Source organism: Ailuropoda melanoleuca, chromosome 9 (assembly GCF_002007445.2).
Source record: "Ailuropoda melanoleuca isolate Jingjing chromosome 9, ASM200744v2, whole genome shotgun sequence".
NCBI classification, from domain to species: domain Eukaryota; kingdom Metazoa; phylum Chordata; class Mammalia; order Carnivora; family Ursidae; genus Ailuropoda; species Ailuropoda melanoleuca.
In genome coordinates this window covers 31,148,756-31,172,767 of record NC_048226.1, presented here as the reverse complement: position 1 = coordinate 31,172,767, position 24,012 = coordinate 31,148,756, and the positions used below count along the sequence as shown (strand labels likewise).

The following is a 24,012-nucleotide window of genomic DNA, read 5'->3' as shown; positions in this document are numbered from 1 at the left end:
ATAGAGACAGCCAGCAAGAGAGGGAACACAAGCAGGGGGAGTGGGAGAGGAAGAAGCAGGCTCATAGCGGAGGAGCCTGATGTGGGGCTCGATTCCATAACGCCGGGATCACGCCCTGAGCCGAAGGCAGATGCTTAACCGCTGTGCCACCCAGGCGCCCCCAAAAATAAACGTTTTACTTTTGGAGCTTGAAGCCTTTCAAAAGCCCTCGGTTTGGGGGGCATGCTCACCCTTGGCCATATACTCGGTGATGATGTAGATAGGCTCCTCTCTGGTGACCACGGCATACAGCCTCACCAGCTTGTCATGCTGAAGGGTCTTCATGAGGTTGGCTTCCTCCAGGAAAGCTTGCACAGACATAGTGCCTGGTTTCAGGGTTTTCACAGCCACTTTGGTACTATTGTTATAGTAACCTAGAAAGACAGTGGAAGAGAGGCATGTTTTATCCAACTGAAAACCAAAAGCCTCATGCAGAGTTAGAAGAAAATTTATAGATAGAAAAACTGACAGAAAACTCTAGACAGTGTTAACATTAGGGGAGGCTGAGTCAAGGGTGTGTGAGAATTCTCTGTACCATCTTTACAAAAAAAATCTAAAATTATTCCAAAATCAACAAGGTATCATAAAGCAGTATTTTTGAAAAAAAAAAAAAAAACTCTATATGCAATCCATCATGGGGACAAAGATTTTCCTCTAATGAATAAAATGTTCTTTATCCAAGAACAAAAAAAATGCATAGCAAGGCTCAGTATACTCTTATACACCACACACACACACACATATGCAGAGGTCTGGAAGAAAACACACTAAAATATGCCAAATGCTGGCCATCTCCAATGGTGCAATTAGACTGATTTCAACTGTGTTCACGATACCTTCAACTACTAAATTTTCTACAATGAACATATATTATTTTTGTAATCAGGATAAAAAGGCTTGCACTTTAAGAAATTACTTACATATACTACATTTGAAGTATAATATAGCTAGAGTCAAATAAGCATTTCCCCAACTTCTCCAAGAGAACTGGACTTGGGTGACTCTCAATGAGCAAAGGCTTCTGTACCAAAATGTCTGGGAACCACCGCCTCCCACCCCCTCCCCACTCAGGAGATGCAGCAGAACCAGAGAGTCCCACAGCGAAGAAACCTGTCAGACTTGGCTAACCTCAGCGCTTCCCACACTTTCTTGACCACAGGACACTCTGTCATGTACCTTTTCACACCCTGTGAAATGCACTTTGGGAAATACTAACTCCTTAATATAGTTTCCCCAAGGTCACTTTTTCTGGAACCTGCCCCAATGGCGTGCTTAATTCTCAGCCTCGTTTTCTCCTGGGGCCGCCTCTTCTCAGTGGTTTGACAAAGCAGAAATAGAGATAATCACGTTCCCCTTTCCCTTCCTCTCTGTACTTCTCTTGGAAGTGCAAGAAAAAAGTGAGGAAGGAGTGGGAGCAGGTTCCCGGCAGGTTGCTCTACCTGGTGTATTACAGCCTTTTATTTTTCTTTTACCTGTCCTACAAAATGGTGATGTCTAGTGTCTGGTCTCTTTGTTAGATCACATAATTATCTGTGTCTGGACAGAATGTAGAGATGACTGGAAACATGCTCAATAAAACATCAACAATGATGATCTCTGGGGGGTAGAATTTGGACCTTTCTTTTGTTCTTTTCCATTTTGATTCATTTTGTGAATGAATATGTATCTTTCTTTACAAAGGGAATTATTTCTTTAAAGGAAATTACATCTCTATTTCCACACTTCCAAATGGGCCAGAAAAAGTATTAGTTAACAGTCAACCATACTTACTAACTTTTCTCCTGATCATTAACACTTATTACTCTGTTAAAACCTTTCCTTTTATATTTCACTTTGATTTGTACTTAATAGTAGCTTGCAGTGTGATACAGAGAAGTGAAAAATGCAATATACAAAGTAAAATAAGTATTAGAATGTATGGCTAAGCCAGTAATAGAAAGCTGACAAAATACTGTATTAGGTTATTTTCAAAAGCCACAACCTGCAAAAAATAATGGTATCATAAATCTAGTAAATTGATTTTCCATTTAAATGCATAGTTACACACAATATGATCTTTCTTACAGCCTTTAAGAGTAAATTTAAAGTAAATTCCACCAACAAAAGTCCTTCAACATTGCATTTGAACGAAGAAGATTCATTACCTCAAAACTACAGTAAGATATCACTTCACACCTGTCAGAATGGCTAAAATGAAAAAGACAAAAAACATCAAGTGTTGGCGAAGATGTGGAGATAAAGGAATCCCACTGCACTGTTGGTGGGAATGCAAACTAGTGCAACCACTGTGAAAAATGGTACGGGGGTTCCTCAGAAAAATTAAAAATAAAACTACCCCATGATCCAGGAATCACACTACTGGGCATTTACCCCCAAAATACAAAAACACTATGTTTATAGCAGCATTATTTATAATAGCCAAACTATGGAAGCAGCCCAAGGAGATGTGGTTTTATATATATATATATATATATATAATATATATATATATATATATATATATATGTGTGTGTGTGTGTGTGTGTGTGTGTTTATGCATGCAATGGAATGGAATACTATTCAGTCATAAAAAAGAATGAAATCTTGACATTTGCAACAACATGGATGGAGCTAGAGAGTATAATGAAAACTGAAATAAGTCAGAGAAAGACAAATAGCATATTATTTCACTCATATGTGGAATTCAAGAAACAAAGCAAACAAGCAAAGAAAAAAGAGAGAGAGAGACAAACCAAGAAACAGACTCTTAACTGTAGAGAACAAATTATTGGTCACCAAAGGGAAGGGAGATGGTGGGATGGGTGAAATAGGTGGTAGGGATTAAGAGTACACTCATCACACACAAAATTAAAAATTAAAAAAATTAAAATAAAAAAGATTCATTATAAATCTGTTTAAAGGTTTACACATAAGTATTCAGTTATAGGAATAAATCTGATAAATGAATTTAGTAAAGTCACAGGATACAAAGTTAATAAACAGAAATCTGTTGTATCTCTATATACTAATAATGAAGTAGCAGAAAGAGTAATTTAGAAAACAATCCCACTTATAATTGTACCAAAAAGAATAAAGTACTTAGGAATAAATTTAACCAAGGAGGTAAAGACCTGTACTCTGAAAACTACAAAACACTGATGAAAGAAATTAAAGATGCCATAAACCAACAGAGAGATATACCATGCCTGGATTAGAAGAATTAATATTGTTAAAATGACCTTACTGTGCAAAGCAACCTACAGATTCAATGTAATCTTAATCAAAACGCCAATTCATTTTTTACAGAACCAGAACAAATAATATGAGAATTCGTATGGAACCACAGAAGTCCCTGAGTAGCCAAAGCAATCTTGAGAAAGAAGAACATGGCTGGAGGAATCACAATCCCAGGTTATAGTACAAAGTTATAGTAATCAAAGCAGTATGGTACTGGCACAAAAATAGACACATACATCAACAGAACAGAATAGAGAGCCCAGAAATAAACTCATACTTGTATGGTCAATTAATCTTTGAGAAAGAAGGCAAGAATATACAATGGGGAAAAGATAGTTTTTTACAATAAATGGTGTTAAGAAAATTGGACAGCTACATGCAAAACAATGAAACTGGACCACTTTCTTACACCATACAAAGAAATAAACTCAAGATGGATTAAAGACCTAAATATGAGACCTGAAGCTACAAAATTAAAAGAAAACATAGGCAGTAACACTGGGACATCAGCCTTTGCAACATATTTATAAATATGTTTCCTCAGGCAAGGAAAACAAAAGCAAAACTAATCTACTGGGACTACGCCAAAATAAACAGCTTTTGCAGAGCAAAAGAAACCATCAACAAAATGAAAAGACAACCTACTGTGTGGGAGAAGATATTAGAAATGTTATACATCCAATAAGGGGTTAATATCCAAATACATAAGGAACTTCTATAACTCAACACCAGAAAAAAAAAAATCTGATTAAAAATGGGTAGGGGGGAACAGCAACAGAGGGACAGGCCTAACCCACTGACAAGGAAGGAGTTGACCAAGATTAGAGCAGAAATAAATGAAGTAGAGACCAGGAGCACAGTGGAGCAGATCAATAGGACTAGAAGCTGGTTCTTTGAGAGAATCCATAAAATTGACAGACCACTGGCAAAGCTTGTCCAAAAACAAAGAGAAAGGACTAAGATTATTAAAATTATAACTGAAAACGGAGAGGTCACGACCAGCACCATTGAAATTGCAAGGATTATTAGAAACTTTTATCAACAGCTATATGCCAAAAAACTAAACAATCTGGAAGAGATGGAGGCCTTCCTGGAAACCTATAAACTACCAAGACTGAAACAGGAAGAAATAGATTTCTTAAATAGGCCAATTAACTATGAAGAAATTGAGTCAGTGATAAACAACCTTCCAAATAATAAAACTCCAGGCCCAGACGGTTTTCCTGGGGAATTCTACCAAACATTCAAAGAAGAAATAATACCTATTCTCCTAAAGCTATTTCAAAAAATAGAAACAGAAGGAAAGCTACCAAACTCATTCTATGAGGCTAATATTACCTTGATCCCCAAACCAGGCAAAGACCCCCTCAAAAAGGAGAATTACAGACCGATTTCTCTAATGAATATGGATGCCAAAATCCTCAACAAGATCCTTGCTAATAGAATCCAACAGTACATTAAAAGGATTATCCATCATGACCAAGTGGGATTCATACCTGGGATGCAAGCATGGTTCAACACTCGCAAATCAATCAATGTGATACATCATATCAACAAGAAAAGACTCAAGAACCATATGATCCTCTCAATTGATGCAGAAAAAGCATTTGACAAAATACAGCATCCTTTCCTGATTAAAACCCTTCAGAGTGTAGGAATAGAGGGTACATTTCTCAATCTCATAAAAGCCATCTATGAAAAGCCTACTGCAAGCATTATTCTCAATGGGGAAAAGCTGGAAGCCTTTCCCTTAAGATCAGGAACACGACAAGGATGCCCACTCTCGCCACTATTATTCAACATAGTACTAGAAGTCCTTGCAACAGCAATCAGAAGACAAAAAGGGATCAAAGGTATCCAAATCGGCAAAGAAGAAGTCAAACTGTCTCTCTTTGCAGATGACATGATACTCTATATGGAAAACCCAAAGGAATCCACTCCCAAACTATTAGAAGTTATAGAACAATTCAGTAAGGTGGCAGGATACAAAATCAATGCCCAGAAATCAGTTGCATTTCTATACACGAATAACGAGACTGAAGAAAGAGAAATTAGGGAATCCATCCCATTTACAATAACACCAAAAACCATACGTTACCTTGGAATTAACTTAACCAGAGACGTAAAGGACCTATATCCTAGAAACTATAGATCACTTTTGAAAGATATTGAGGAAGACATAAAAAGATGGAAAAATATTCCATGCTCATGGATTGGAAGAATTAACATAGTTAAAATGTCCATACTACCCAGAGCAATCTACACTTTCAATGCTATCCCGATCAAAATACCGAGGACATTTTTCAAAGAACTGGAACAAATAGTCCTTAAATTTGTATGGAAACAGAAAAGGCCCAGAATCTCCAAGGAACTGTTGAAAAGGAAAAACAAAGCTGGGGGCATCACAATGCCGGATTTCGAGCTGTACTACAAAGCTGTGATCACAAAGACAGCATGGTACTGGCACAAAAACAGACACATCGACCAATGGAACAGAATAGAGAACCCAGAAATGGACCCTCGGCTCTTTGGGCAACTAATCTTTGATAAAGCAGGAAAAAACATCCGGTGGAAAAAAGACAGTCTCTTCAATAAATGGTGCTGGGAAAATTGGACAGCTACATGCAAAAGAATGAAACTTGACCACTCTCTCACACCATACACAAAAATAAACTCCAAATGGATGAAAGACCTCAATGTGAGACAGGAATCCATCAAAATTCTAGAGGAGAACATAGGCAACAACTTCTATGACATCGGCCAGAGCAACCTTTTTCACGACACATCGCCAAAGGCAAGAGAAATAAAAGATAAAATGAACTTATGGGACTTTATCAGGATAAAGAGCTTCTGCACAGCCAAGGAAACAGTCAAAAAAACTAAGAGACAGCCCACGGAATGGGAGAATATATTTGCAAAGGACACCACAGATAAAGGACTGGTATCCAAGATCTACAAAGAACTTCTCAAACTCAATACACGAGAAACAAATAAACAAATCATAAAATGGGCAGAAGATATGAACAGACACTTTTCCAATGAAGACATACAAATGGCTAACAGACACATGAAAAAATGTTCAAAATCATTAGCCATCAGGGAAATTCAAATCAAAACCACACTGAGATACCACCTTACGCCAGTTAGAATGGCAAAGATAGACAAGGCAAGAAACAACAATTGTTGGAGAGGATGTGGAGAAAGGGGATCCCTCCTACATTGTTGGTGGGAATGCAAGTTGGTACAGCCACTCTGGAAAACAGTGTGGAGGTCCCTTAAAAAGTTAAAAATTGAACTACCCTATGACCCAGCCATTGCACTACTGGGTGTTTACCCCAAAGATACAGACGTAGTAAAGAGAAGGGCCATATGCACCCCAATGTTCATAGCTGCATTGTCCACAATAGCCAAATCATGGAAGGAGCCGAGATGCCCTTCAACAGATGACTGGATTAAGAAGCTGTGGTCCATATATACAATGGAATATTACTCAGCTATCAGAAAGAACGAATTCTCAACATTTGCTGCAACATGGACGGCACTGGAGGAGATAATGCTAAGTGAAATAAGTCAAGCAGAGAAAGACAATTATCATATGATTTCTCTCATCTATGGAACATAAGAACTAGGAGGATCGGTAGGGGAAGAAAGGGATAAAGAAAAGGGGGGTAATCAGAAGGGGGAATGAAACATGAGAGACTATGGACTATGAGAAACAAACTGAAGACTTCAGAGGGGAGGGGGTGGGGGAATGGGATAGACTGGTGATGGGTAGTAAGGAGGGCACGTATTGCATGGTGCACTGGGTGTTATACGCAACTAATGAAGCATCAAACTTTACATCGGAATCTGGGGATGTACTGTATGGTGATTAACACAATATAATAAAATAAAATTAAAAAAAAATAAAATTAAAAAAAAATAGAAAAAAAAATGGGTAGGGGGACCTGAAGACTTCCAAAGAAGACTTAGAGATGGCCAACAGACATATGAAAAGATGCTCAACATCACTAATTATCAGAGAAATGCAAATCAAAACCACAGTGAGATCTCACCTCACACTAGTCAGAATGGCTAGAATCAAAAAGACAAGAAATAAGAAGTGTTGGTGAGGATCTGAAGAAAAAGGAACCTTTGTGCACTGCTGGTAGGGATGTAAATTTGTGCAGCCACTGTGGAAAACAGTATGGAGGCTCCTCAAAAAATTAAAAATAGAAATACCATATGATCCAGCAATTCCACTTTTGGGTATTTATCCAGAGAACATGAAAACACTAATTCTAAAAGATATTTGCATGCTTATGTTTATTACAGCATTATTTACAATAGCCGAGATATGGAAGCAACCTAAGTGTTCATCAGTAGATGAATGGTTAAGAAAGTGGTATACACACACACACACAGACACACACACACGCACACACACACACATGCACGTGCACGCATGCGCGCACACACACACACTGGAATTTACTCGGCCATAAAAAAGATGAGATCTTGCCATTGACGATAGCATGAATGGACCTAGAGGGCAATATGCTAAGTGAAATATGTCAGACAAAGACAGACAAATACCACATGATTTCACCTAGATGTGGGATCTAAAAAGACAAAACAAACAAACAAACAAAACAACTCAATAGAGAACAAACTGGTGGTTGCCAGAGAGGAGGGGGTGTGGGGAAGGGCAAAATAGGTATAGGGAATGAAGAGGTACAAACGTCCAGTTATAAAATAAATAAGTCATGGAGATGAAAAGTAGAGCATAGGAAATATAGTCAATAATATTGCAATTACGTTACGTAGCAGCAGATGGTAACTGAACTTACTGGGGTCAGCAGAGACTAATGTATAGAATTGCCAAATCACTATTTTGTGCATCTGAAAGTAATATAACATTGTGTGCCAACTACCCTCCAATAATAAATACAAAAAATAAATTATATAAAATGCAAAAAAAGAAGGTTTATACGTAGATCCTTAGTTACATGGTTGTATCAGTGGCAAAACAGCAAGAAATACACTTTCTTTGACGCATGTAACTGACAAAGGACTAGTGCCCAGAATATATAAAGAATTCCTATAAATCAATAAGAAAAATAGAAAAATAGACAAAGGCTTGCATGGGCAGTTGAAAAAGAAGTCCATTGGGTGATGGACCTTCAGTAGGGCATGTGAAGTAATGAGCACTGGGTACTATATGAGATTGATGAATCACTCACCTCTACCTCTGAAACTGATAATACATTATATGTTAATTAATTGAATTTAAATTTTAAAAAGTCCAAATTGCTAAGTAACAGTAAAAAGAACTCAATCTTATTAGTAATCAGAGAAATGCAAATAAAGCCATAGGAAGACGCCACCACCTAGCTCAGCAAAAATGACAAAGCCTGACAGTGTGAGTGCTGGTGAGCACACGACCCTAGTGGGGAAACTGGGGCAGCTCCCCAAGGCCACCTCCTTTGGGGCTTTCTTTTGAGCATCAGTGAAATTCAGCTGGGAAGCTTCTATCTTTACCAACATTCCCAGGGCCCATGACAGATGTTGACAGAGCAGCCTTCTTTCAAGTGCAATTACCTTGAGTGACCACACACACACACACACACACACACACACACACACACACACACACAAGGGCTGTGTTGACCTGCGGCCCACCTCCTTCTAGATACAATTCTGCTGACCAGGAAATGGCACACTGAGAACTCTTGTACATTTTGCTGGGACAAGCACTTTGGAAACAGAGTTGGCAGTATTTAGGAGAGCTGAAGATTCATACTCCTGTGATCCAGCAAACAGACTCCTGGTTCGCCCTAGAGAAAGTCACGTATCCTTGCACCAGTACCAAAGTGTTCCTGGCAGAATTGTTCATAGTGGCTTAAAACTGGGAACATGTCCAGTTCCATCAATAAACAGTGGAATCAACGGACAAGCCGTCATATCACTTGAGTAAAAATACAGCAAAACACTACATAGCAATGAAGGTAAATGAACTGTACCTACACCCCCAAAACATGGATGAATTTCACAGCGATAATGCTGAACAGAAAGAGGCGAGACATAATACAAGAGAACATTCGGTATGATGCATTTATATGAAGTTTAAAAACAGGTAAAACTAAACTATACTGTTTGCGGATGCACACCCCCATATACAAAGGTAACAAAAGTGTAAAGAAAAGGAAATTACACAGAAGTCAGAATGGCAGCTGCCGTTGGGGGACGGTCTTTTGGGGACAGCCAGGTTGGAGGTGGGAAGGGGTAAGTGGGGGCTTCTGGGTGCTGGTAAGTTTCCAGTGTGTGATCTCAGGCAGCGTCTACCACACCAGTTTTCCTTTTGTAATTATTTGTGACATAGAATATTTGTGTTGTACATACTTTCCAGGCTGCTTGTTATATGACACAGCAATAAAAGCAAAAGAAACAAAACTGTTCTCTCTCTGTCATCGAACAATGGGACTCACTGAGACTTTTACATCATATAAAATTATGGGTCAAGGATACAGAAAAAAAAAATGCTTCCAAGGGTAGGGGAAAAGTTATCAGGAAATAGCACAGCTGCTGAAGATATTAAAAATGCTGATAAGGAGTTTGAGATGAACAGTGACTAAAACAGCTGTGTCAAGCCGAGCTCAAGAATGGCAGCAGCTTCCACTTACTGGTGTCTTGGGGCCGTGGTATCTAAACAACAGGGCAGCTTTCCAACTCGCACAAAGGCATGATTTTTATTCGGCACCATAGGTTCAAACTGTACATTACCAAGATATTCTCCAGTAGGGTATAGGTTCAATTAACCTAGTCATGGAGATTTGGGTTGGCATTACAGATGCAAATCATTTAAAAAAAATCATTTAAAAGGAAAGAATGTCTTGAAGAGAGCAAGTTTGGAGCAGTTAAAGAAAGTTGGGGTGAAATTTGAGGAAGCTCTGTTTTCAGGTGTGACTAATTTGCTAAGCAGCACCTAGGTACCACACAATGAAGTTGGCTTTATAAAAAGATACATGGGGTTGATTTTGCAAGTTGGCTGGTTAATTAGTTTCAATGCCATTGGCTCAAATGAAAATATATCAAGCAGAATCAATTCAAAACAAGTTCCCTTTCTTCTATAAAGTCTCTTCGTAGACCAAGTGGTAACAGGAAACATCATCCTTGGCATCACCTACAAGTCAGTTCCCTCGGAATCCAATAATCCACGGGGGGGAAGCGTGTCACCAAGCCAGATGTCAAGAGGATCACACGAACGAGAGGAAACAGCTTGAGGGAGAAACTCCTTTCTTTTATACCAACCCCCCTCCCGCAGAACAGGTCACTTCCTAGTATTTGTTCACTGCATTTCGGACCAAAAAAATCCGGACCATAAAATGTGTCTATGTACCATTCCTCAAGCTTCACAAAAATATCAATTTTCTTGGTTGACAGTGATATCATTTTTAATTTGTTCTTCTTTTTCTACCAATGAGAAAACTAGCCTGCTCATCTCTTGAGAAATAAAACAGAGAAATAAAAAATAAAATTTATGCAGCTCTAAATGGCAGACCTTGCTATTACACCAGCCCTCAGACTGTTGGAATGAGGCACACAGACACATTTAGGAGAGGGGGCATCTTTTGACCTCTGATGCATAACGTAATGTCACCAAGCATTATTCTTTTGGTTTTATTCCCAGTATTCCTCTATTAGATGCACTCAACATATTGACATTATTTTAATAGCCAAGGACATCCAAATTCACAGAACTGTATCTGCAAAAGATTCCAGATCAAAATTTCTATTTTGTTCTTTTTCCTTTCTTTTTTTCTTTCTTCCTTCTTTCCTTCCTTCCTTCCCCACCCTGTTCCTACCTCCTCTTCCTTCCTTTCTTTAATACAAGACTAGAAAGAGAAAAGCACGATTAAAAAACAACCACCAATGTCAATATCCTGGCAATGATATCATACTGCAGTTTTGCAAGATGTTAGCAGTGGGGGAAACTGGGTAAAGGTTACATGGGATCTCTTTGTATTATATATAAATGTATATGAAAGCTTTGTTGAAATATAATCCAGATATCATACCATTTGCCTGTTTAAAGTATACAATTCATTGGTTTTTAAATATTCAGAGTTGTGAGCCCATCAGCACAATTACTGAAACATTTCCATCACCCCCAAAAGAATCCCCATATCCACTGACAGTCACATCTCCATCCTTCCAGCCTTCCACCCGAGGCAACCACTCATTTCCTTTGTCTTTATAGATTTGCCTATTCACAACACTTCATATAAATGGAATCACATAACATGTGGTCCTCTATGTCTGTCTGGCTTCTTTCATTCAACATAGTGTTTTGAAGGGTCATCCACACTGTAGCACGCGTCAGTACTTTCTTTCTTTTTATTGCTGAATACTATTCCATGGTATGGATACACCACATTTTGTCTACCCATCCAATTGATGGACATGTGGGTTGTTTACACTCTTTAGCTATTATGAATAATGTTCTTCCAAATATTTGTGTAAAAGTGTTTGCATGGACATGTTTTCTTTTCTGAATTATTTCTTACAATTGCATATCAATCTACAATTATTTCAAAATAAAAAATTTAATTAAAAAAACCCCAAGAAACAGGGGTGCTTGGGTGACTCAGTCGGTTAAATGTCCAACTCTTGGTTTTGGCTCAGCTCGTATGCTCAGCAGGGAGTCTGCTTGAAGATTCTCTCTCTGCTTGTCCCTCTGCCCCTGCACCCCCCCCGCCCCGTGCACACATGAACATGCATTCACGTACCCTCGTGCACTCTCTCTCTCAAATAAATAAATAAATCTTAAAAAAAAATAAAACAAGAAACAACTTTGTTGAGTGTGGAACTCCTGGGTAATCTCTCCTACTTCAGTCTTCACATTAATGTTACCATACTTCCTTTAAAGAAATTCAGTATTTAATAATAACACTGGTTTTCTGAGTGCTGTGGATTAAGTGCTTACCTGAATCATCTCATTTAATCCTCATATCATGCCTAAAAATGCTAGGTTCTATTAAGACCTTTCAGATAAGCCTCTGTTGCCTCTGTCTTGTAAAACATTATTAGCAAATCAAACAACCTGATTAAAACCTGAGCAAAGGACTTGAATAGATATTTCTCCAAAGAAGATATATAAATGGCCAGTAAACACATGAAAAGATAAACATACATGCTGAACATAACTAATCACTAGGGAAATGCATATCAAAATCATGAGACACAACCTAACACCCATTAGGATGGCTACCTTAGAAAGGGAGGAAAGCAGGGAGTAAGGGGAGAAAGGAAGGAAGGAAGGAAGGAAGGGGAGAGAAAGAGAGAGAGACGGAGAGAAGTAAAGAGTAAGTGTTGATGAGGATGTGGAGAAATTGGAACCCTTGTGCACTGTTGGTAGGAATGTAAAGTGTAGCCGCTATGGAAAACAGTATGGCAGTTCCTCAAAAATTAAATATGGAATTTCCCTGTGATCCAGCAATCCCACTTCTGAGCATACACCCCAAAGAATTGGAAGCAGGGTCTCAAAGAGAAATCTGTGCATGCATGTACATAGCAGCATTATTCACAATAACTTGGAAATCAACCCAAGTGTCTAGCAGTGGATGAATGGGTCAACAAAATATTAGTCAGCTTTAGAATGGAAAGAAATTCCGTCACAGGCTACAACATGGATGAACTGGAGGATGTGCTACAGGAAATAAGCCAGTCACACAAAAAAAGTACATATTTTATGATTCTGCTTATTTGATATACCAAGGCTGGTCATATTTATATAGACAGAAAGCAGAATGATGGTTGACAGGGGCTGGGAAGAGGGTTAAGGGGAATTGTTGTTTAAAGAGTACAGAAGCTCAGTTTTGCAAGATAAAAAGAGCATTGGAAATTGTCTGTCTAATGGGAATGTCTGTAACAGTACTGAACTGTATACTTAACAATGGTTAAGACGGTAAATTTTATGTTATACGCATTTTACTATAAACACAAAATTATTAGCAAAGCTATTCAAATGGTGAATTTTCACCAGATTTTTACCTTCTTTCAAACAGTTTAAATCCAAATAATACTCCTGATAGAACAATTACATATTTTCCGATGCCACATTTCTCCTCTCTTTTAAGCTCAGTTTCTCCCACTACCTGGGCACATGCTAAAAAATGTTCTCAAAAATCAGTGTGAAGATTTAGCAGGTGGCCAGTGGAAGTGCATGAACAGGAAAAGGTGAGAAACGGGCAGGAGGTCTAGTATATTTGGAATTGGAAGCAGAGGTTTTCCTAATCTCAGAAGGACAAATGAGCTCGAGCTGCAGGTAATGACTTCAGCACAGGCTTGGGCCACTCAGGACAGAAATGTACTGTGAGCCAGTTGACTCAGGCATGTGCCCCCTGCTGCTACGTTAGCTCACCCCCTCATCAGTTTCCTTGGCCGAGTTGGGCTGGCATATGGCTCCTGTGACCACCACCATGGTAAAGCTGGCAAAGAGATTGCCATTCTGCTTGCTAGTAGCTCTCAAGAAAATTTTAAGAAGGGCTGCCTGGGTGGCTCAGTCGGGTAAGCATCTGCCTTCAGCTCAGAACCATATTGTGTAGGAAACACGTCAGGTATATAATCTCATTCTCATTTCAGCAACTGGGAAGATAGTTGTCTGCCCATTTTACTGATGTGGAAACTGATGAGGTCAAATTAACTTGTAAATAGCTTATTAGCAAGCGAGTCCAGGTCTCTGGGATACCAAAGAGGCTGGCTTCTTCACTGCCTCGAAAGACTTTGAGCAAGTAGCTTGTCTGAGTCCAGTGTCCTTGTTTATCAAATGATGGCAATAATTCCTATCTCACAGTGTTACTGCGGTGACTATGAGAGATAATTGATCCATATGTGCCTAGAGGGGACCAGCAGACACTGTACAGCTGGGATATTCCTCCTTCTATCCTTCTTCTTCCTCACCCCTCACTTCATCACCTCCTCCCCACTCCAAATCATGGTAAATACGGGGAGGGAAGAGCACTCAGATGGCCAGGGGGATTAGGCAGGTACCTGGTTCCCTCATGAGCCAGTGGGGTTGGAGAAGACATGTTTGCGGGGAGTGTGGAGGAAGACAGGGGCGGCTTCTCTTTAGAGAAGTGATGGCTTCTAAGAGGGAAAAGAACTCAAAATGAGCAGATAATGCTGAAACCACTTGGGGAAAATTCTTTTGGAGCAGAAATATCTCCCCACAGATTATTAATTAATTATGAAAGGGAATTAAAAAGTAATATTTACAATGGAGATATCTGGTAGACCTCCTTAAAATCAAATAGACCATGAGGAATAATGGGACCAACTAATATTTCGTGCCTCCTGGTAAATGCCCTGAGGACATAACATCACTTACTACTTAGATAGTATTCATGCACAAAGGCAACCCCTGAGCCAAATCATGGAAAAATCCAAATGAGGAACATTCTACAGAACAACTGACCCATGTTCTACAAAGTGTCAGTGTCATGAAGGATGAAGAAGGACCAAGGGACTGTTCCAGATTAGAGGATAGTGAAGACATGTCAACTCAATGCAAAAACATGATCCTAAGGAGCTCAGGGGCATTACTGGGACAACTAAAGAAATTCTAGACTCTGTATTAGATAATAGTATGTATCAATGTTAGATCTCCTAAAGTGGCCAATGTATCATGTAAGATAATGGTCCTGCTCTTAGGAGACACATATTTCAGTATTTAGGGGTAAAAACTCATCACATCTGCAACTCACCCTCAAGTGGTTCAACACCACCACCAAGAAAAATAAAATATTTATGTGTATGTGTATGTATGTAGAAAAGAGATAAAGCAAATATAGCAAACTACTAACTGGTGAACTCAGGTGAAGTGTTTGCAATGTTTATTATACAATTCCGGCCCCTATTCTGTGGGTTTGCAAAAAAATATATTAAGAAATAAATACAAATATCTCAGAGGAATAAAGAAGGTGGCTTTTTTTTTTTAAAATGAGCAGATAACAGCTTGATGATCCCTCAAAAAGTTAATGATAGAATTACCATATGACTCAGCAATTTCACTCCTAAAAGAATGTATATACCCAATAGAAATGACACTATTTGTCTACACAATCTGTATGTGAATGCCCGTAGCAGCATTAGTCACAATAGCCAAAAGGTGGAAACAACCCAAATATCCATCAGCAGATAAATGGATAAACAAATTGTGGTATATCCATACAGCAGAACATTATTCAGCCATAAAAAAGGATGAAATTCTGACATATGCTACAACATGGATAAGCCTTGAGGACATCACGTTAAGTGACATAAGCCAGTCACAAAAGGACAGATGCAGTGTGATTCCACTTACATGAGGTACCTGGATTAGTCAAGTTCATTGAGACAGGTAGAATGGTGGTTGCCAGGGTCCGGGGTGGGGGAAGGGGAAATGGGGGATGATTGCTTCACAGGCACAATGCTTCCTTTTGGGGTGATGAATGTATTCTGGAACTAGATGGAGGTGGTGGTTACACAACAGTGTGAATGTAGTAAATGTCACAGAATTGTTCACTTTAAAATGACTGATTTGGGGACACCTGGGTGGCTCAGTCAGTTAAGCATCTGTCTTTGGCTCAGGTCATGACCCCAGGGTCCTAGGATCAAGCCCCATGTCGGGCTTCCTGCTCAGTGGGGAGTCTGCTTCTCCCTGTCCCCCTGCCTGTGCTCTCTCTCGCATGCACGCTCTCTCTCTCTAAAATAATAAATAAAATCCTAAAATGACTGATTTTATGTGACACAAATTCTACCTCAATAAAAAGGAAAAGGGCAGACAGATAAAGGCGGAGTTTGATTCTATGACCTGGGCCACAGAGTGTGAATGAGAAGAGGCCGTGTCCGGAGCACACACTCACATCCACGAATCTGCTGACTGGGATGGAAATGGTGTGCCTGACGGGCACTACTGACTGGTTCTGGAATATGCCAACCAAAATGAAGACTGTCAGGTTGTGTAATTATCATTTACCTCAATTCCACAACAAGTTCACAGACTTACAGTGCAGCGAGAACTCATTCTATGCTGGGTCAGTATCTGTTGTATTTAAAAGATGCTTCAGGGGCGCCTGGGTGGCACAGCGGTTAAGCGTCTGCCTTCGGCTCAGGGCGTGATCCCGGCGTTATGGGATCGAGCCCCACATCAGGCTCCTCTGCTATGAGCCTGCTTCTTCCTCTCCCGCTCCCCCTGCTTGTGTTCCCTCTCTCGCTGGCTGTCTCTATCTCTGTCAAATAAATAAATAAAATCTTTAAAAAAATAAAAAATAAAAAAAATAAAATAAATAAATAAATAAAAGATGCTTCAACTCAAGCAACAGCAACAGGAGAAAGGAGGCAGTACTCTGACGCTAGGGGCCAAGACGTTAGAGGAGAAACCGCCTCTCCCTCATGGACCGGACCCCTGGATGGGCAAGTGAGGTGCCTGCGTGGTCGCAACAGGCTGAGTGTCTAGCTTCTGCTCAGCGGGGACTGTACAGGATTAAAAGCTGCTACCCCTTCGTCTCTCTAGAAATCACAGTTACTTTTCACTCAGACAAAGCTGGCACAGAAAAAGCGATCCACTAAGACGTGTATGACTTCACGTGTTATCCTTAACAAGAGCAATGGCATTTTCAGTTAGAACCTTGAAGAGAACATGACTTTTTAAAGAAAGGCTTTAGGGGCACCTGGGTGGCACAGCGGTTAAGCGTCTGCCTTCGGCTCAGGGCGTGATCCCGGCGTTATGGGATCGAGCCCCACATCAGGCTCCTCTGCTATGAGCCTGCTTCTTCCTCTCCCACTCGCCCTGCTTGTGTTCCCTCTCTCACTGGCTGTCTCTATCTCTGTCAAATAAATAAATAAAATCTTAAAAAAAAATAAATAAAATAAAGAAAGGCTTTAAAAATTCTATCACAAAAGAAAAAGAAAATTCACATTCGCTATAAAAACTTTAGAAAAGACATGGGGAAAAAATCCTCTGGAGAAGTCACTGCTCTAATTTCATCATACCTCTTGTCAGACTGGGAAGGCAGGACTTGACAAAAAGGAATGATTCATTAATGGCAGCACTTTGAACATCTTTAGAAACTTTCTTGGTGAGAAAGTGCAATAAATGCGATGCTTCCTATTATGCCCACTACTAAGGACTATCCTCACCCCAAATATAATTTTCCCTGAGATGGAAGCCAATTCCCAACCCTTAAAATATGTGTCCAGAGAATCTGGTGATGAGAGAATCATGAGTGAGTAGACAGAACAGTCAGGATAAAAACCCACTGTCCTCTCCCTTATACATGTTCATTCTAAAAGAGCTACTACCAGGGGCAGGAGGAGAAGTGAAATAGGTAAAGGGGAGTAAGAGGTACAAACATCCAGTTATAAAACAATTAGGTCACGGTGAAGAAAAGCACAACATGGAAGACAGAGTCAATAATATCATAACAACGTCGTATGGTGACAGATGGCGACTACACTTCTCATGGTGAGCAGAGCACAGCACACAGAATTGTTGAATCACTATGCTGTATACCTGAAACGAATACAACATTGTATGTCAACTATAATTCAACTAAAAACTGTTTTAAAAAACTTTTAAAAAGAGAGAAAATTACAACAAAGAGAGTCCAACCAAACCAATTTGAGGCCAGTTCTTGGTGCCAGGTGGACAAAGCAAAACAAAACAAAACAAGAGATGCTTCTGACATGGTTTAATGTTTGGCTGAGAAAATGGATGGACACTGGCTTGAGCCCTTATTTCTCTGGTCACCTCCGCCAGAGCCGCACACTCACCCATCCAGACTTCCCCGAACTGCCCGGCACCAAGCCTTTTCACCAACTTGATGGAATCCCGTGGGATCTCCCAGGCATCTTTGTCCCATGGCTTTTGTGGTTTGGGGCTAATACACGCCTTCTCCAATCTTCTGCACAAGCCATCGGACTGCTCTAATGTGAAAGAGATTAAAAAAAAAAAAAGTTAAGAAATATCCTACTTCGTAATTTACCAGTATCTATGAAGAAATTTCGACTACTAGTGGGATCATTTCCAGGTCGACGTAGTCTACGAACCTAAAATGCTATGGCAGTATCTCTTGTCTAATCGTGACTTTGGAAATTCTTACGTGAAAGACAATTCAGAACATACTTGATTCTATCCATTAGTACTGTCTGCAGACCTACATTGTGTATCCCCTTGGAGTGGGTTGCAGAAATAAACTGTACCAGCAGCTACCCACTACAACTGAGTTCAGTCACACAGGGAATGAACCTAAAGGCCGCCCATGGGTTTGGCATCACAGGGCTGGAAAGTGGCACTGGAAACAGAGGACCATTGACTTGCCACTTTTAAATATTTTCTTGTCATTGTTATTTCTGTTTTCTTTTATCCAGACTATAGATAACTTTTATACACATATACACATACATATACAAAGACACAGATCTGCAAATCCGCATTCTGATTCCAAATATTTAAAGATGTGTTGTAAAAATATGCACTATATGAAGAGAATATTCATTTTTCTCTTCACAGTTTTGGAACATTAACTGTCAAACAGCATGGATCGGGTGGGAAGAACTGGGATAATTACTCACTAAGATCAAATCTGGCTTTAAATGCATATGTAATTATAGATTAATTTAGAATCAATTACAGAATATGATCCTCTAACTTCATCCAAAAGAAATATGAGGTAGGAGAATTTTAATATAAAAATGTGTTTGACACCCTACATTTCATGATAAATCTGTTTTGTCTTGTCCGACCTTCAGTTTTTACTTACTTTGGTAATGTTTAATCATGTCACTGATACAAGGAAAAGTGATTCGTGGAGAGATGTAATAACCTCCATTGTCCAGACTTCTAATTTTGTAGTGCTTAATAACATCACCATGCACAGGGTCATAATCTCTGACAGAAAGAGAGTAGCTTCCTGTGGGGAGAAACGCAAGTAGAGATTATGCTTATATTTTACAAGTAAGAGCTGCCTTATACAACACTGTAGGACACATTTTCCCATAAAATATGCAAAATGTAAATTCACTATGTATCTAGTGCATAATTTAAGTCCTATAAGAAGTCTACTTGACAAATGAAGCTACCATTTTGTTGCCATGAAGCTTATCAACATGCTGTTTTCCTTCTTCATGCTAGTTTTTTTTTTATTATTTTGCTGAACTGAAAAGTTATTTTGATTTCCTTTCTCTTACAATTTCAAGATTTACACTCAACCGTAATGTAAGAGGCTCAGCAAACATAAAGTGAGGTAAGACATGGCCGTAATTATGTCTGCTATGTTACTTTTTGTAGTAAAACTAATCACTTTAGTTTGTTATCAAACCATAAAACTTTCACTGTAAGAATATATCTTTTTCTTTAAAAAAGAATTCTAGACTAGTTTCTAAGAATGATTTCCTAAATAGTGATTTACAAGGGGACTTAAACCACTTCCTACCTTTTAAGGTTTCGCTTTCTCTAATAAGAAAAGCTCCAGCACTGTTCCCTGGAGCCAGCAGCTGCCTTTCTGCGTCTTTCCTGGTTATATCCTTGAAAAACCACCTGAGAAGACATTGTCACATTTCGTGGATGTTATTCTCCAGGGAAGGAAAAAGATAAGGAATGCATAAAAAAGCCAAGGCACCAAACAAAACCATCCAAGATGGCAAGAGGGAAGGACTCACTCTTCCGTTTCTAAGGTGTTGACTTTGGCAACGTAGTTGCTGGGGATGAACCCTTCTCTCTTTGTTGAAAGGGATTTAGCTTTCCACCATTCTCCAAGCCTGGAAGAGAAACAGACATCAAAAATGTTTGTGTCCAAGGGGCATGTGGCTGGCTCTGTTGGTAGAGCATTGACTCTTGATCTCGGGCTTGTGGATTCGAGTCTCACACTGAATGTAGAGATTACTTTTAAAAAAAGAAAATCTTTAAAAAAAAAAAAGTGTTTGTTTCCAATGAGTCAAGAACTGCAATAGCAATTATCTTAAGGTGTCTGTTTTGTGGGGTGAGGGAGGGTGGTAAGATCCCTGGAATCCCAGAATCCAGCAGAAAAATTCACTCCTTTTGCTGAAATAAAAATATGTTTAGAGACTAAGGCAAAGGAAACAGCCTCACAACTGGGTCACTGTGCTCAGTGCTGTACACACAAGAATTGGTGAAAATGGTTCCTATCTTGTAGAAGCAACACGTTTGTAATTTCCCCCAGGATCTCTAAGAAATGCTGTAGGATCCTCACAGAAACGGGAGTCCAGGGAACAATGAAACATGTTCTCACGTTATAAACTCCTCTGTTAAAACATCTAATTTCCATTGAGAGATGCTGTGAAGAAAAGAAATGGAAAATCATAAAGAATTCCAAGCAGGTAGGCTCATCCCCACGTTCTTGCTCTCAGCATGGAGCCAAGGAGGAGGCTGGGGCCGAGGAAGGAGGCAGGAATGGAGGGTCCCCATGAGCCTCAACTATAATGTTCAAATTCCCACACACGGCCGGGTTCCTTGATTGCAAGACTTGAAGGACAGCCACATGACACAAAGCTGCTGCGCACTGTACGTCTATGCTGTGTTTACACACATGTGCACACACAACATTCTCACAGCAACCCCATGACAGAGCCACTGCCGCTCCCATTTCTAAGTGACAAAACAAAGGCATAGAGCCGAACTGACTGGTCAAGGTCACAAAGCTATCAAGAGGCAGGGCCAGAATTAGGCCCAAGTTCACACTCACCCGTGAGTGGTAAGTGCTCTTAATCACTTAGTACCTTGTACTTACTAAAAGGTCTCCTTCCTCCAGCCCTGGTTGGCGGGCCTGGGTGACAATGTATGAAAGATTAGGGGGAAATACTTGGGAAATCCTTATTCTGAGTACCAAGCCCCTGTGGTACTGAGCCACGGGTCTGTGAGTCAGCATGGGGGGGAGGGATGGGTCAAGGACATGACGATGTCTAAGTGTCTTCACAGAAGGATGACAACTGCTGAGTAGGGGCTTTTCCAAAATGATGGCTGCTTCAGCACAGTGCCCTTAAAAATCAAACCAAGTCGGACCCATAAACCCAGTCTGAATTTGAGCAATACAGCTAACTAAACATGGCATTAAAATAACATGCAAATTCCACACAGACACAAACTACTTAAGGGGGCACAGATGGATAAAGAAACCGGTGTCTGCATTCAAAAAGCTGGAGAACATAAGAGGAAGATTCCTTTGGCCCCACTCCTTCCACTGCCAAAGCCCTGCTAGCAGCGAGGAGGCTGGGAGGCTGGTTATTGCTGTGCTGCTGGGAACAATACGAAGGGGCCAGGACTCAGTGGCCTGAGTAAAGGGCCAGCAGGCACAGGGTGCGTGGGGGTACTTACTCCTCCAGGACTTTCATCTTCTCTCCTTTTTTGAAAGACAAGTCGTCCGGGTGGATGCCATCATAGGGGTACAAGGCTACCACGATGTCTCCTTGCTCCTCCGGATCTAGAAATGAAGGACAAAAGGGAAGACCTTCAAGAATCCATCAATGGAAACATTTTAACAAGTCTTTATCAGGCACAAAAGATGAATAACCACGTGTGTTTCCTGCCTAGTGGGGCTCAGAGCCCACATGGTCTGCAGTAAGCAACATATCATCCATACTGGATACACTTCATGTTATCCCCAACCACACAGACCTACAACTATAATTAACTGCTGCCCTTTATTTAAGAAATGATACAGCCATGTTCAGAGCAGCACTATTCGCAAGAGCTAAAAGGAGGGAACAGTCCAAATGTTCAGTGACGAATGGATAAACAAAATGTGGTGTGTCCATACAACAAGATATGATTCAGCCTTAAAATGGGAGAACACTCTGACATGAGCTACAACATGGATGAGCCTTGAAGACATTATGAGGAGTGAAATAAGCCAGACATGAAAGGACAGACACTTTTATGCTTCCACTTATTTGAGGTACCTAGAGTAGCCAAATTCATCGAGGTGGAAAGTGGAATAGTGGCTGCCAAGGGCTGAGGGGAGTAGGGCAACAGGGAGTTAGTGTTAAATTTGGACAGACTGGGGAGACAAAGAAGTTCTAGAGATGGATGCTGGCTGCCAATAATGTCAATGTGCTTAACACTACTCAACTGGACACGTAAAAATGCTTACAACGATAAATTTTATATTCCATGGATTTCTCGACAATGAAAGTATAAATAAAAACACCCAAGCTGACTCCCTTATAGTATCTCTAACAGTAAAGAAAGGAAAACCACCATGTTGCTATGGAAACGTACCTTTAGTTTGGAACCTCTGTCCTGGTAAAAGCTGAGATTCTGGAACCTAGGAGAGAATATTGGTTAGGAAAAGGATTTTTACGTTTAGCTTTCCTTACTCACCCTCATATCATTTTTTTCACAGTAGCAAATGAGGTTTAGAATGGCTAATTTAGGAAGCCGAAAAGTAGAGGAGAACAGAGAAAACATTTCACGGAGCTGAGTCCCAACCGACACAGCTCAGCGGAACGGCTCTCCCTTCTAAAAGCAGTCATTTGCTGTCGGTGGTGCCCGGAAGTGAACAGGCGAAGGCTGGAGTCTCAGCATGGAAACCGGACACCAGGAACAGCAGAGCAGAAGATGGAAATGGCCTGGGCCCCTGTTGGCTTGGTGGGATTGCTGCTTTGGCCAGGACCGCTGATCTCCATGTTTCCCAGACTTGTTTAGAAAACCAGTCAGGGCTCTGTCACTAGAGGCTAAGAACAGGTCCTGACAGATCCAGGCTTCCTAAGGCTGACCCCGCTCCTGTCATGGGGACAGATGGCAACCCTGGTTACTTCAGTTGGGAGGTGAATTAGCAGGAAGGGTCCGTGGGACAAAAGACCACCTCACTGACCTTTTAAATCAAATTCCTTTTTCTCTCAGTGACCATGGGGAGGATGATAAGACCTCTTGGGTCCCTTTTCAGGAAAGTACTGCCCAAGGCCTATATCCACAAATCATGCAACTTTTCCCTTTGATTCAGTGACTTAATGGAATGGGACCAAAACAGTTTGCACTGAAATTTAAACTTCTTTTCTTTTCTTTTCTTTTTTGAAATTTAAATTTCTGATGACCGTTGCCCATAAAATCTCCAATTTTGAGGTCGGGGCAGTGGGGAAGGGGACATTACTCTATGTCCTGGTATCAGAAAATCAGGGGTCCGTGTTATCCTTGAATATTTACTTTAAGAAGTTCTAGACTGATTTTTTAATCATGGGGATTTGCATAATTAGGATGCATGATCAATTATAAATGGTTTAGAGGAAATAATTAGAAGAGGAGAAACTAATTAAATCACTCTGAAAGAAGCAAGCTGATTTTGATATATCAAAGAGTCCTTAATTTACAAATGTTTTAACGGACTTTCTGGAAGACCAAAACACGTATGGGCAACTCATCTGCCATAACTCTTTCCTCAAAATGTCTTTTCCTTGAGGTGTTGTTGAATTCCATCAACTCCACCTCACCGGCTCCTCAGAGCTCCTCTGTCACGGAGCCAGAGAGTGCATTTTTGGCACATCTGGTCACGGCTGGGAGCGTTATCTATGGCCATGGGATAAGGCCACGCTGCCGCGCTCAGGAAACAAGGGCAGCTGTGACCAGCCAGAGAAGGCACAGACTAAAAGACAGAATCCAGGAGGGAGTTGCCATATTGCAAACTGGTTTACAACTTCTGCCTTCCAACTCCATGTTTAACCCCTTTTACTCTTAGTAGGAGGAAAAATGGTATGTTTATATGATTTGCCTTTGTTTTTCCGAAT

The 24,012-nt window shown here is 40.2% G+C and overlaps 1 protein-coding gene across 2 annotated transcripts in view; it reads right to left on the bottom strand.

Moving 5' to 3' along the window:
• The window catches only part of LYN (LYN proto-oncogene, Src family tyrosine kinase), an 86,808-nt gene that overhangs the window by 40,117 nt on the left and 22,679 nt on the right, over positions 1 to 24,012 (bottom strand). For both annotated transcript variants that reach the window (XM_002924109.4, XM_011230903.3), the window contains exons 3-9: positions 22,511 to 22,556; positions 21,608 to 21,713; positions 19,936 to 20,034; positions 19,710 to 19,813; positions 19,038 to 19,187; positions 18,049 to 18,201; positions 231 to 413 (exon numbers count right to left, since the gene is read on the bottom strand). In XM_002924109.4, the coding sequence (XP_002924155.1) occupies positions 231 to 413; positions 18,049 to 18,201; positions 19,038 to 19,187; positions 19,710 to 19,813; positions 19,936 to 20,034; positions 21,608 to 21,713; positions 22,511 to 22,556 (841 nt within the window). The remainder of the gene's footprint in view (positions 1 to 230; positions 414 to 18,048; positions 18,202 to 19,037; positions 19,188 to 19,709; positions 19,814 to 19,935; positions 20,035 to 21,607; positions 21,714 to 22,510; positions 22,557 to 24,012) is intronic.